We start from the raw sequence: 14,695 nt of genomic DNA on the forward strand, positions 1-14,695 counted from the left end.
ATAATTGTAATAAAATGTTATATTTATTGTATCAAAATGACTAGTTATATTATATTATGATTGATAAAGTAATGATAATATACTGTGGGCTGAAGTACAATACACAAAATGGCCTTTGTTCAATTGGCCCAAATACTACCAGCATATGTATTAATATTTCATATTCCCTATTGTATTTTAATATAACGAAGCATAAAATAAATTAAAATAGATTGAAAATTTAAATATAAATCTTTTAAAAAGTATGGAAACTCTTGTAAAGTATATATAAGTATTTAAAAAACTAAATATAAATTTATAAATTGGAACCATTTTTACTTTTCTTCCCGGTATTGGATCCCAGCCAGGATGAATGTAAACAAAAATACAAAATTTCGTTTTTAGTGTATTTCTATGACTGTGCGCCCAATATATATGGGAATTTGGTAAGTAAGAGTGGTGTAAATATTTGTAAAACTTTATAAATGTAATTAATTTAATATATATTGAGATTATTGACTTAAATTCGTTGAATTATAGATGAAATTTGCTCCTCCAAAATCCCGTCCATCTCTCAAACTTTTGAGCCCAAAAAGGTGTTAATTTATTAATTATTAACATAATTTCTTGTGATTATAACAGTTTAATCTTATTTATATTAATATATAATTAATATTGAATGTTTAATCTTACTGTAGCAAAGCCACTAGTTCAGGCTTGATTGAAAATAGTCATAGGGTGGTGGGCTGGTTCTCAAATGTAGTTTACGCCATTTAATACTTATTTGCAGAAGTTAATAGGTAAATATTCTTTTCATATATCATATTTCGCTTTAATTATAGTTATATGCAAGTAAATGACCAACCTAGTTTAACAAAGGAACAGGCACAAGCATTATTTTCATGTTACTGGCTTATATTTACCCTTGCACCGGTAACCCAATCTAGGAAGGTAGCTATACTTTGGTACCCCCAATGACTTATTATCAGTTTGGTGACTCTGTTTCTACTCACCACACCATGAAGTGTCTTGGAACAATGCACTGATAAGGGGTGTATGTATGAGAACGGCCACCTGTATGTTTGAGGATGGCTTGCTAAGAATACGGCAGTGTAAGGGAGTCGCAGGGGCCGTTAACCCCCCCATTAGTTAAGTAGGTAAGGACACAGCCTGTAGGATAGGTTACGGTGGGGGAGTTTAGGTTAGCTGGCGTCCAATTACTATGTACTCTGGAGGAACTGGCCGCTGATATACAAAGTCCCCTATGGTATAGTTAAGCTGAAGGATTTTCAGGGTAAAGTACTGAGGCACAAATTAATGTGTGGTTTACTATGTAGAATGTTGGGGCAGTCCCTTTAAAATGTTGCATTTTTTCGTGGTTTTTGCAATATTGACATACGTTAATGGCGAACCTGGTTGTTGTTGTTCCGGGTTATTACAACAGGTTTGATGGCCAAATACACAAAATACAATTATTGTGGGGTTTTGTGTGTACAATGATGGGACACCCACATACAAAATGTGCGTTTTCCTGTGTTTTTCCGATATTTTTTGCTGCATTTGCTTGAGTATTGTGTATTTTTAAATGGTTTTGTAGGAAAACATCAGTTTTGGGGGGTTTTCTGTGTACAACGATGGGACAGTCATGTACAAAATGTGCATTTTCCTCTGTTTTTCTGATATTAGATGCTGTTTAAGTTGAATTTTGTGTTTTTGGAGCAGTCTGAGTGGTGACCACCACAACTCATTTCGCCAGCTTTCGTCATTAGAAATGTATGAAGCACCTAAGTTTGAACTTTAAAAGTTCAAACTTGTAGAAAATGTTTTTATGTTGAACAGGCTGACATGAGTCTTTTTATAATTTATGTATATAATATCTGTTTTAATGTTTTTAAGATATTTTATTTTAATTGTTCATTACTTATGTTTATTTATTTCCTTATTTCCTTTCCTCACTGGGCTATTTTTTCCCTGTTGGAGCCCTTGGGCATATAGTATCTTGCTTTTCCAACTAGGGTTGTAGCCTAGCTAGTAATAAGAATAATAGGCCAGTGAGGAAAGGAAATGAGGAAACAAATAAACGATATAAGAAGTAATGAACAATTAAAGTAAAATATTTTAGAAACAATAACAACATTAAAAAAGATATTTCAAATATAAACTATAAAAAGACTCATGTCAGCCTGTTCGACATAAAAACATTTGCTGCAAGTTTTAACTATAATTTTGGCGTATTCATGTCAATTCTGTGAAAGAAGTGTTTTTAAAACATGGGACATTTTTTTCGCTCAAACCCACCAATAATAAATTGACTTTCTCTACGACGGCTCAACAGCTACTCCAACTTAACACGATTTTAAAGGGACAGAAGTCAGCATTGTTCATTCTTCTTTTTTTCTTTAATCACAAAGGGGTTGCTTCTTGTCTTGTTTTGATCTCCATTGTTAATGAAGCTTTCAGGTCAATCTTGTGGAAAATTTTTTGAAAGCTTGAATTCACAGTGGCCGAATGCAAATTTTTTTCCTTACGCTGATACAACCCCTCCTCTCGATACGAAAGAATCGGCTTACGAAATTTTCCCTCTGCGAAACGAGATGCGAAGAATTTTACGACTCGCATCACGAAAAATGTTTCGGACAACGAAAGGAAGTACAGTGCTAGATCCCGACCGTGTCCGAGACGGATTTTAAAATTCGCTCGCTGCCAGCCTGTAAATTCGCTACTATCATCCTTCGTTCCCATTGGTTATCTCCCCACTCTTATGCTAGTTACCACCATGAGATCCTGCTCTCCTATTGGTCAGCATCTACTGTACTGTATCTTATTGTGCATCTACGCAATGGCGTTCCTATGTCTTTTGGTTTCGGCAGCGGTATCGTGCCCATTGACTTAGTGTTTGTGATTTCGCTCTTGATAATTGTACAGTACTGTATCGTGTGTGATATTACATCGCATCATTAGCCATGGGTCCCAAGAAAGTTGCTGATGTCAAAGGAAAGAAGAGGGTGATGCTTTCCATGGAGGTGAAGATGGAAATAATCAAGAAATACTAGGCTGGCATGTCGTTAAGTGTGCTCGCAAAGGAATCCGTTTACGATAAGAACGATCCCTAATTTGTTATTAAATGATCAAAATACAGTACTTTTCATACATTTAGTACTGTTTAGTGGTGTGTATCCTTTTTATAGTCATATGATGTGGTGTTTTTTGTAGGGTCTGGAACAAATTAGGCTATTTACATGTAAAAGGTAACTCGCAACACAATAAAATCACTTTACGAAAGCCCTTACGGAACCAATTATTTTTGTGTTGTGAAGCATTACCGTATCTGTTTTGAACCCAAAGTCATCAACGAGGAGTCTGAAATTGCTGTTGCTTCAACAATATGTTCAATATGGATGGAAATTTCTTCTTTCGAACAGTGGATAAAGGAAAGAACCAAAATAACATGGAACATAGAAAAAATAAATTTGCCGTCTATATAGAATTTTCCTTCCTGAATCATTCCTCTTTACGCAAACAAAGCTTTTACCGGGTTTTGTCTGCCTGGAGAACAGTCCGGGTTTGCAACAAGCTCACATTTCGATAGTTCCGAGTAGTGACCACAACTTTACTTTCTTACAAATCTGAGGAAAAATTTTTTTTGTGGAGAGATAAGGTCATCAGAACAAATTTCGGTGCTATTATAGTATACTATCTACCTTCGAATTTCTACTATAGTATGGTATCTACCACAAAGTATGTTATCTACCGTCAATGTTAATCCTCCTGTTTGATGAGGATTATCAAACTGATTACTTAACACCAGTATGTTATCCTCATTGGACTTTAATGATAGTTTAATAATATTTATTGGAAGGACAACATGGATGCATAATTATAAGCAGTTTGTAGGTTGGGTTAGGTCAGGTTAGATTAGGACATGGGTGCATAATTTTAAGCAGTTTGTAAGTTAGGTTAGGTTGGGTTAGGTTAAGTTGGGTTGAGTTAGGTAATGATAGGTTAGGTTATCAAGTCGGTATTGATCCTCCTTATTAGAGGCGGATTAGCAAGTAGACCGTATCCTTAGGGACTGATGGTGGGTATTATACTATAATCAGAGAGGGGTGGTAGATAGCAAAATCGGCGGTAGATAGCATACTATAATAGCACCCAAATTTCCTTGTCTTCCCTAGTCTTACCATGGGTGAAGTGTCATGGTCTGTGATCAAGGTTGCAGGATATGTATAATTAGGACATTACTATTGCAGTGATATTTCCGTTATCGCTGTTTCCCATGTTCCAATTTTGGCAGCACGGATGTCAAAAGCATTTAAATATGTATTGTAATGCAATTATCTTGACATTTATTTTTTTCCTAATAATAAGTGTTTATGTGTGAACTAGAGCAAAGTATATGGAATAAGATTTCCTTTTATTCTAATGTTTACAATCTTTTTTTTTATTCTAATGTATTTACAAATTACCATCAACATTTAATCAGGAATATGATTTCTTAAGCTGTATGTGTCTGTTTTCTTCTGTGGCAACATTCTTATAACACATTTTAAACCATATTTTTCTTTGCAGGCCAATAAAAGCGAGAAAAATGCAACGCACCACAAAGATGATTTCCCGGGAGGAACCAAAAATGTGGACGTTGTGGTGGCCATCAGTGGAAAGTAACAGGGGTACTGGTGGCCTCCTTGCAGCATTGCAGTGGAAAGTAACAGGGGTACTGGTGGCCTCCTTGCAGCATTGCAGTGGAAAGTAACAGGGGTACTGGTGGCCTCCTTGCAGCATTGCAGTGGAAAGTAACAGGGGTACTGGTGGCCTCCTTGCAGCATTGCAGTGGAAAGTAACAGGGGTACTGGTGGCCTCCTTGCAGCATTGCAGTGGAAAGTAACAGGGGTACTGGTGGCCTCCTTGCAGCATTGCAGTGGAAAGTAACAGGGGTACTGGTGGCCTCCTTGCAGCATTGCATCTCAGCTCTCATTGCTCATTAGGTAAGTATATTATTATTATTATTATTATTATTATTATTATCATTATTACTTGCCAAGCTGCAACCCTAGCTGGAAAAGCAAGATGCTATAAGCCCAAGGGGCCCCAACAGGAAAAATAGCCCTGAGGAAAGGAAACAAGGAAAATTGAATTTTTCAATATTAATCTTACCCGATGATCATGTAGCTGTCAACTCCGTTGCCCGACAGAAATCTACGGACGGGATACGCCAGCGATCGCTATACAAGAGGGGGGTGTACTCACCAGCGCCATCTGTGGTCAGGTACTCCAGTACTTCTTGTCAACACCACCTCAATTTTTCCTCTGTCGTGCCGCCGGCAAGACCTACATGGATACGCTGTTGATTTTGGAGTCTTTGTTCACGGTTTTGGTGAAGTATTTGCTCTAAAATTTAGCCTTCGCTGTACAGGAAGCTTTTCCCTTAGCTTAGATAGCTTTTGGAATTAATTTGATTTATTGGTTAACGATCTTTGCTTTACTTTGGAATTCCCCCTTGACTGTTCTCTAAATTCAAGATGTCCGACCACTCTCAAGCTCCTAAAATTAGGCGATGTAGTGTTAGGACTTGTAATAGGCGTCTTCCGAAGGCCTCTGTTGATCCTCACACCGTTTGTTCCGACTGTAGGGGAAAATCCTGTCAGTTGGAAGATCGATGTGGGGAATGTGCTGGGCTTTCGGAATTCGATTTTAATGAATTCCTCAAGTATACGACTAGGTTAGAGAGGGAGAGAGTTAGGAGGAGTTCTTCTCGCTCTTTGGTTTATTCCTCCCCCCATGACCCTCAACCTTTTCCTTCCCCTGTGGTGGTGACCCCCGAACCTGCTACGAGTGCTCAGCCTGATATGACGGATATGTTGCGTGCCATTCAGGCTCTTGGTGATAAGGTGGAGTCTTTAGTTAGTGACCACAATCTTCTCTTGGCAGATGTCAAGGAACTTAAAGTGAAAAGTGCAGTGGGAAGTGTTAGTGCCAGTGCTGTGCCTAGTGTCAGTGTCAGTGTTGCGCATGAGGATACTTCTGTGCGTGCCAGTCGTCCTCCCAGTCCGGGACCTCTTGCAAGCTCCCAAGCCCAGGGGAGAAGCAAAGTCGAAGGGCAAAAGGGTTCGGCAGGCCTTGATCGGCGCACAGTTGTATCCTCAGTGGTTGCGGGCGTATCTGATAGAGATCGTCACTTCCACTCCCAGACGATTGAGCCCTTAAATTCCTCGTCTGCGGAAGAAGTTTCCAGGAGGAAACGGTGGACCCAGGTCTCTAGGCCTCTCAAACGTAAGGTCCCGTCCGAGCTAGTCCAACGGCCCAGGTGTAGCCACTGGGCCAGTTCGGACTCGCCGCAGTCATCTGATGACTGCACACCTCCTAAGAGAGGTAAAGCGGTGCCTCAACAGGCCTCTGATCCAACTTCTGTGGACCCCAAGTTGTCTGTGCTGCAGACTATGCAGTCTCAGCTTGCGGCTTTGATGCAGGAGTATCAGGCAGAGAAGGTTAGCACACCTCCTCCTGCGAGCGCTCCTCCACCTCTGCGCAGTCCTCCCTGCCAGACGTATGTTCTTGAGGCTCCTCCTGCTTCCATGCGTGAGCTGCCGCATTGGGAGTTGCCAGGTTCCAGCGCTATGCAGCAACCTCCTCTACCCTTGAGGCAGGAACCTCTTGCTATGAGGCAACCTCCTCAACCCTTGAGGCAGGAGCCTCATGCTATGCGGCAACCTCCTCTACCCATGAGGCAGGAGCCTCATGCTATGCGGCAACCTCCTCTACCCATGAGGCAGCAGCCTCATGCTATGCGGCAACCTCCTCAACCCTTGAGGCAGGAGCCTCACTCTGCGCAGCAACCTCCTCAACCCTTGAGGCAGGCGCAACCCTTGAGGCAGGAGCCTCATGCTATGAGGCAGCCTCCTCAACGCATGCAGCACGAGCCTCTTACCATTCAGCAGCCGCATTCTTCGCAGCATGAGCCTCTTCCCATACAGCATGAGCCGCATACCATGCAGCATGAGCCTCATGCCTTACAGCATTCGCTTCTGACCACGCTTGCTCCTCAGACCACCGCAGAACCTCCCTCACACCAGCCTCATGACTTTGTCATTGCCAGCCCTCAGTCTCTTCAGCAGAGGCATGATGATGGATCCGCAAGTGCGCATGCACCCGTTCTGCAGGATTCAGCCATTCAGCATACCGCTCTACCGTTACCTCTTGCTACTCAACTCTCAGGCGATGAGGTTTCTGAGGATGAAGCTGCTCACCTGGATGATCCTACTTCTGATGTGGAGGGACACAAGCCTTCGCCGCCTTCCTTAGACTTTCGTAAGGTCCTGGCTCTGTTCAGAGAGTTATACCCTGAACACTTCGTTTCTGCAACCCCTCGTTCTCCTCCATCCGAGTTTTCTCTAGGCATGCAGCCTATTACGTCTGCCTACACCAAGCTTGTCCTCGCCAGATCATCAAGGAGAGCTTTGAGGATTTTAGGGGATTGGTTGCAGTCCAAGCAGCAACTGGGAAGGACCTCTTTTGTGTTTCCTCCTCCTAAGCTGGCTTCTAAGTCGGGCGTCTGGTATGCCACGGGAGAGGAACCTGGCTTGGGGGTTCCTGCCTCTGCCCAGGCCGACTTCTCAAGTTTGGTTGACTCTCCCCGCAGGTCGGCTATGAGGCGCTCGAAGGTCTGCTGGACTTTTTCTGATCTGGACTACTTGATGAAGGGAGTCTTTCACGCCTTTGAAATTTTTAACTTCCTCGATTGGTGCCTGGGGGCCCTAAGCAGGAAGACTGCCCCTTCTGACAAAGACTCGGCCATGCTGATCATGTCCTGTATGGACAAAGCAATTCGCGATGGTTCTGGCGAACTTGCGTCTGTTTTTGTCTCAGGAGTCCTCAAGAAAAGGGAACTTCTATGCTCCTTCTTATCGACTGGTATCACCCCTTGCCAGAGGTCACAGTTGCTGTTTGCTCCTCTCTCCAAGTTCCTGTTTCCGGAGGAGTTAATCAAGGAGATGGCTGCGGCTCTTATCCAGAAAGATACGCATGACCTCATGGCCTCTTCAGCACGTAAGGCTAAAACCTTACCTTCCGTGCCGAGATCTTACCGCACCCCTGTGGCTGATACACCTGCTACCAGATTCATTCCGCCCTTTCGTGGCAGAGCCCCCAGTAGAGGAAGTACCCGGGGAGACAGTCACCGGGGCAAGTCCAAGAAAGGTGCCAAGTCCACGAAAAGCAAGCTTTGACTTCCTTCCTCTCCAGACAGCTGTAGGAGCCAGACTCAAGACCTTCTGGCAAGCCTGGGAGAGCAGAGGTGCAGACGCTCAGTCTGTCAAGTGGCTAAGGGAGGGTTACAGAATTCCGTTCTGCCGCAATCCCCCTCTGACCACATCTCCCATCAACCTCTCTCCCAACTACAAGGAGAAGGACAAGAGGCTAGCGTTACATCAAGAGGTGTCGCTCCTGTTACAGAAGGAGGCAGTGGTGATAGTCCGGGACCATCAATCCCCGGGCTTTTACAACCGTCTCTTCCTGGTGGCCAAGAAGACAGGAGGTTGGAGACCGGTGCTGGACGTCAGTGCGCTCAATGCTTATGTCACCAAGCAGACGTTCACAATGGAGACGACGAAGTCGGTCCTAGCAGCGGTCAGGCAGGAGGACTGGATGGTCTCGTTAGATCTGAAAGACGCCTACTTTCACGTTCCCATCCATCCAGACTCCCAACCTTTTCTGAGATTCGTCTTTGGAGAGGTTGTGTACCAGTTCCAAGCCCTGTGCTTTGGCCTGACCACGGCACCTCTTGTGTTTACGCGACTGATGAGGAATATTGCGAAATTCCTTCACTTGGCAGACATCAGAGCCTCCCTTTATTTAGACGACTGGCTTTTAAGAGCTCCCACAAGTCGTCGCTGTCTGGAGAGTCTCAGATGGACTTTGGATTTGACCAAGGAACTGGGCCTCTTGGTCAATTTAGAGAAGTCCCAGCTCGTTCCTTCCCAAACCATCGTTTACCTGGGGATGGAGATTCAGAGTCGAGCTTTTCGGGCTTTTCCGTCGGCCCCAAGAATCAACCAAGCCCTGGAGTGCATCCTGAGCATGCTGAGGAGGAACCGATGCTCGGTGAGGCAGTGGATGAGTCTAACAGGGACTCTTTCATCGCTAGCCCTGTTCATCGAGTTAGGGAGACTCCACCTCCGCCCCCTTCAGTACCATCTGGCAGCTCACTGGAACAAGGATATGACGCTCGAGACGGTCTCTATTCCTGTTTCCAAAGAGATGAGGGCTACTCTAACGTGGTGGAAGAACAGCATTCTTCTCAAGGAGGGTCTCTCGTTAGCTGTTCAGACCCCCGACCTTCATCTCTACTCGGACGCATCAGACTCGGGCTGGGGCGCGACATTGGACGGACAGGAATGCTCGGGGACATGGAACAAGGAACAGGAAACGCTTCACATCAATTGCAAGGAGTTGTTGGCAGTTCATCTGGCCTTAATGAACTTCAAGTCCCTCCTGCTAAACAAGGTGGTGGAGGTGAACTCCGACAACACCACAGCCTTGGCGTACATCTCCAAGCAGGGAGGGACTCATTCGAGGAAGCTGTTCGAGATCGCAAGGGACCTCCTCATTTGGTCAAAAAGTCGAAAGCTCACGCTAGTAACGAGGTTCATTCAGGGCGATATGAATGTTACGGCAGATCGCCTCAGCCGGAAGGGTCAAGTCATCCCCACAGAGTGGACCCTTCACAAGAACGTGTGCAACAGACTTTGGACCCTGTGGGGTCAGCCAACTATAGATCTGTTCGCTACCTCGATGACCAAGAGGCTCCCATTGTACTGTTCCCCGATTCCAGACCCGGCAGCAGTTCACGTGGATGCCTTTCTGCTGGACTGGTCCCACCTCGACCTGTATGCATTCCCGCCGTTCAAGATCATCAACAGGGTTCTTCAGAAGTTCGTCTCTCACGAAGGGACACGACTGACGTTGGTTGCTCCCCTTTGGCCTGCAAGAGAATGGTTCACAGAGGTACTGCAATGGCTGGTCGACGTTCCCAGGACTCTCCCTCTAAGAGTGGACCTTCTGCGTCAACCTCACGTAAAGAAGGTACACCCAAGCCTCCACGCTCTTCATCTGACTGCCTTCAGACTATCGAAAGACTCTCAAGAGCTAGAGGCTTTTCGAAGGAGGCAGCCAGAGCGATTGCCAGAGCAAGGAGGATATCCACTCGCAGAGTCTATCAATCTAAGTGGGAAGTCTTCCGAAGCTGGTGCAGAGCCAATGCAGTTTCCTCTACCAGTACCACTGTAACCCAAGTTGCTGACTTCCTGTTGCATCTTAGGAATGTTAGATCTCTATCAGCTCCTACGATCAAGGGGTACAGAAGTATGTTGGCAGCGGTTTTCCGCCACAGAGGCTTGGATCTTTCCACCAACAAAGATCTTCAGGACATCCTTAGGTCTTTTGAGACCTCTAAAGAACGTCGGTTGTCCACTCCAGGCTGGAATCTAGACGTAGTCCTAAGGTTCCTTATGTCATCAAGATTTGAACCTCTCCAGTCAGCCTCTTTCAAGGACCTCACTCTAAAAACTCTTTTCCTCGTCTGCCTTGCAACAGCCAAAAGAGTAAGTGAGATTCACGCCTTCAGCAGGAACATAGGTTTCACATCTGAAACGGCTACATGTTCCTTACAGCTCGGTTTTTTGGCTAAAAACGAGCTTCCTTCACGTCCTTGGCCTAAATCGTTCGAAATACCTAGCCTTTCCAACATGGTGGGTAACGAACAGGAGAGAGTACTTTGCCCTGTCAGAGCTCTTAAGTACTATCTTAAAAGGTCAAAACCCTTGCGAGGACAATCGGAGGCCTTATGGTGTGCTATTAAGAAACCTTCACTGCCTATGTCTAAGAACGCAGTTTCTTACTACATAAGGCTTCTGATTAGAGAAGCTCATTCTCATATGAGGGAAGAAGACCTTGCTTTGCTGAAGGTAAGGACACATGAAGTGAGAGCTGTGGCTACTTCAGTGGCCTTCAAACAGAACCGTTCTCTGCAGAGTGTTATGGATGCAACCTATTGGAGGAGCAAGTCAGTGTTTGCATCATTCTATCTCAAAGATGTCCAGTCTCTTTACGAGAACTGCTACACCCTGGGACCATTCGTAGCAGCGAGTGCAGTAGTAGGTGAGGGCTCAGCCACTACATTCCCATAATCCCATAACCTTTTTAACCTTTCTCTTGAATGCTTTTATTGTTGTTTTGGGTTGTACGGTAGGCTAAGAAGCCTTCCGCATCCTAGTTGATTTGGCGGGTGGTCAATTCTTTCTTGAGAAGCGCCTAGGTTAGAGGTTGTGATGAGGTCCTTTAGTATGGGTTGCAGCCCTTTATACTTCAGCACCTAAGAGTCGTTCAGCCTCCTAAGAGGACCGCTGCGCTCAGTAAGGAAGACGTACTTATTAAAGGCAGAGTAATGGTTCAAGTCGACTTCCTTACCAGGTACTTATCGTTTTATTTGTTATTTTGAATAACTGATAAAAATGAAATACGGGATACTTAGCTTCTTGATTAACATGTATACTGGTTTTCACCCACCTCCCTGGGTGTGAATCAGCTACATGATCATCGGGTAAGATTAATATTGAAAAATGTTATTTTCATTAGTAAAATAAATTTTTGAATATACTTACCCGATGATCATGATTTAATTGACCCACCCTTCCTCCCCATAGAGAACCAGTGGACCGAGGGAAAAATTGAGGTGGTGTTGACAAGAAGTACTGGAGTACCTGACCACAGATGGCGCTGGTGAGTACACCCCCCTCTTGTATAGCGATCGCTGGCGTATCCCGTCCGTAGATTTCTGTCGGGCAACGGAGTTGACAGCTACATGATCATCGGGTAAGTATATTCAAAAATTTATTTTACTAATGAAAATAACATATTTTAAGAACAGTAACATTAAGATAAATATTTTTTATATAAACTTTAAAAACTTAACAAAACAAGGGGAAGAAAAATAAGATAGAATAGTATGCCTGAATGTACCCTGAAGCAAGTGAACTCTACCCCAAGACAGTGGAAGACCATGGCTATGGCACTATCCAAGACTAGAGAACAATGGTTTGATTTTGGAGTGTCCTTCTCCTAGAAGAGCTGCTTACCGTAGCTAAAGAGTCTCTTCTACCCTTACCAAGAGGATAGTAGCCACTGAACAGAGTAGTTCTGGAAATTGGTGGTTCTTTGCTTTATGGTTTAGATGCGTTTGTTTCTTCTGTTCGTTCTTTTCTCTCGGTTAAAATCCTTTGTCTTCCAAGAGATGCGTCTTGATGTTCTTGAGTTATAAGCTTTAGTCTTGTTTTCTGTTGTCTCTATCTCTCTTCCATTTTGGCTCTGTTTGACGAGATCTTTCAGTTGCCTGTTCCGTTTACGCACGCGCACTACTAGGTATGCAGTTAGTTCTAACAGTCATGCCTTTGCCATCATAAGACTCAATACTACACGATACATTATTCTATAAGTTTTATTCCAGCTTTGACCAAATTGTGGAATGATCTTCCTAATCGGTCATTTGAATCGTTGGTACTTGAGAAGTTCAAAGTTGCAGCGAATGTTTTTATATTGAAGAGGCTGACATAAGTTTCTCTTCATAGTTTATATATAGCAGATTTATTATAACGTTCCTGATCTCAAGATGATATATATTCAATATATCTTACTTCTCATGTTTATTTTTTCCATATGTCTCCTCCTCACTGAGCTATTTTTTCCCTGTTGGAGTCCTTGGGTTTATAGCATTCTGCTTTTCCAACTGGGATTGTAGCTTAGATGTTGATGATGATAATAATAATGATAGTAATAATAATAATAATAATACAGTAATAGTAATAATAATAATACAGGTTGATCAAGTGCTGTATTCAAGTTACTGTACTTCAGTTAATTGCCAATTTTAGTCCTTTCTTTCTACAGTATGTCTGTTTTCCTTGATTCAAGGAACAAGGAAGCAGACAAGGAATTTAAAAGCTTTGCCAATTTATTAGAAGGAAGGAGGGTTACTAATTCCCTTAGTAAACAAATGAAGTGGTGGTCTATTTGTGGCATGTTTTCACTATCAAATGTTCTGTGTCTGTTGCCAGTCTGTATTAGGATTCATTTTCTATGGATTGTCTTATTTTCAGGTACTTTTAGAAGACTAAGAAATTCTCAGACAAGATAATAGAAGACTGGAGCAGTAATTGCTCTTCCCCCTTTCTGCTGTATTCTCAACAATGCAGGTAAGTTGATTAAAAAAGTGCATTGGCCAAAAAAAAAGTGAAATAACAGCAACTATGGTTATGGAAATATGTAATAAAAGGTCACTTTATGGTACTATGTATATATACAGTATATACTGTATTGATAATTGATGTTTATTCGTATGTGAGTACAAACCCTCGTCATTTATGTGGTTAGCTCTGTGAAGAATTGTTGTGGGTCTGGTAACAATAAATGGTTGCATCGTGTTCCCACCCGCCCTTGGTGCGTCTGAGCGAGCGGCTTTGTTTGCCTTCTCTTTTCAGTGATTGAATGCTAATCAAGCATTCATGAGAGCCTTACTTGGCCTTAAAGGTCACCTTTGTGGTACCTTTCTGTGACAGGTGGAGGTAAATCCTTATCCTGTGTGTCCTAGATGCAGAGGAAAGAGATGCAAAATGGACTCCACTTGTGATTTTTGCAGGGAGTGGCCGCCCTCCCGGTCGTAGAGGTACAGTGGTCGGGATTTTTGCAGGGAGGGGCCGCCCTCCCGGTCGTAGAGGTACAGTGGTCGGGATTTTTGCAGGGAGGGGCCGCCCTCCCGGTCGTAGAGGTACAGTGGTCGGGATTTTTGCAGGGAGGGGCCGCCCTCCCGTCGTAGAGGTACAGTGGTCGGGATTTTTGCAGGGAGGGGCCGCCCTCCCGGTCGTAGAGGTACAGTGGTCGGGATTTTTGCAGGGAGGGGCCGCCCTCCCGGTCGTAGAGGTACAGTGGTCGGGATTTTTGCAGGGAGGGGCCGCCCTCCCGGTCGTAGAGGTACAGTGGTCGGGATTTTTGCAGGGAGGGGCCGCCCTCCCAGTCGTAGAGGTACAGTGGTCGGGATTTTTGCAGGGAGGGGCCGCCCTCCCAGTCGTAGAGGTACAGTGGTCGGGATTTTTGCAGGGAGGGGCCGCCCTCCCAGTCGTAGAGGTACAGTGGTCGGGATTTTTGCAGGGAGGGGCCGCCCTCCCAGTCGTAGAGGTACAGTGGTCGGGATTTTTGCAGGGAGGGGCCGCCCTCCCAGTCGTAGAGGTACAGTGGTCGGGATTTTTGCAGGGAGGGGCCGCCCTCCCAGTCGTAGAGGTACAGTGGTCGGGATTTTTGCAGGGAGGGGCCGCCCTCCCAGTCGTAGAGGTACAGTGGTCGGGATTTTTGCAGGGAGGGCCCGCCCTCCCAGTCGTAGAGGTACAGTGGTCGGGATTTTTGCAGGGAGGGCCCGCCCTCCCAGTCGTAGAGGTACAGTGGTCGGGATTTTTGCAGGGAGGGCCCGCCCTCCCAGTCGTAGAGGTACAGTGGTCGGGATTTTTGCAGGGAGGGCCCGCCCTCCCAGTCGTAGAGGTACAGTGGTCGGGATTTTTGCAGGGAGGGCCCGCCCTCCCAGTCGTAGAGGTACAGTGGTCGGGATTTTTGCAGGGAGGGCCCGCCCTCCCAGTCGTAGAGGTACAGTGGTCGGGATTTTTGCAGGGAGGGGCCGCCC

General features: G+C 44.8%; 1 protein-coding gene across 4 annotated transcripts in view; it reads left to right on the top strand.

Annotated features, from left to right (window-relative positions):
* Positions 1-317: 317 nt before the first annotated feature.
* Positions 318-14,695, top strand: part of LOC137636566 (uncharacterized) — a 39,528-nt gene continuing 25,150 nt past the window's right edge. For all 4 annotated transcript variants that reach the window (XM_068368963.1, XM_068368964.1, XM_068368965.1 and 1 more), the window contains exons 1-3: positions 318-425; positions 4,549-4,964; positions 13,125-13,220. In XM_068368963.1, the coding sequence (XP_068225064.1) occupies positions 13,215-13,220 (6 nt within the window). In that variant the 5' untranslated portion in view covers positions 318-425; positions 4,549-4,964; positions 13,125-13,214. The remainder of the gene's footprint in view (positions 426-4,548; positions 4,965-13,124; positions 13,221-14,695) is intronic.

This window comes from Palaemon carinicauda, unplaced genomic scaffold (assembly GCF_036898095.1).
Source record: "Palaemon carinicauda isolate YSFRI2023 unplaced genomic scaffold, ASM3689809v2 scaffold33, whole genome shotgun sequence".
Taxonomy (NCBI): Eukaryota; Metazoa; Arthropoda; class Malacostraca; order Decapoda; family Palaemonidae; genus Palaemon; species Palaemon carinicauda.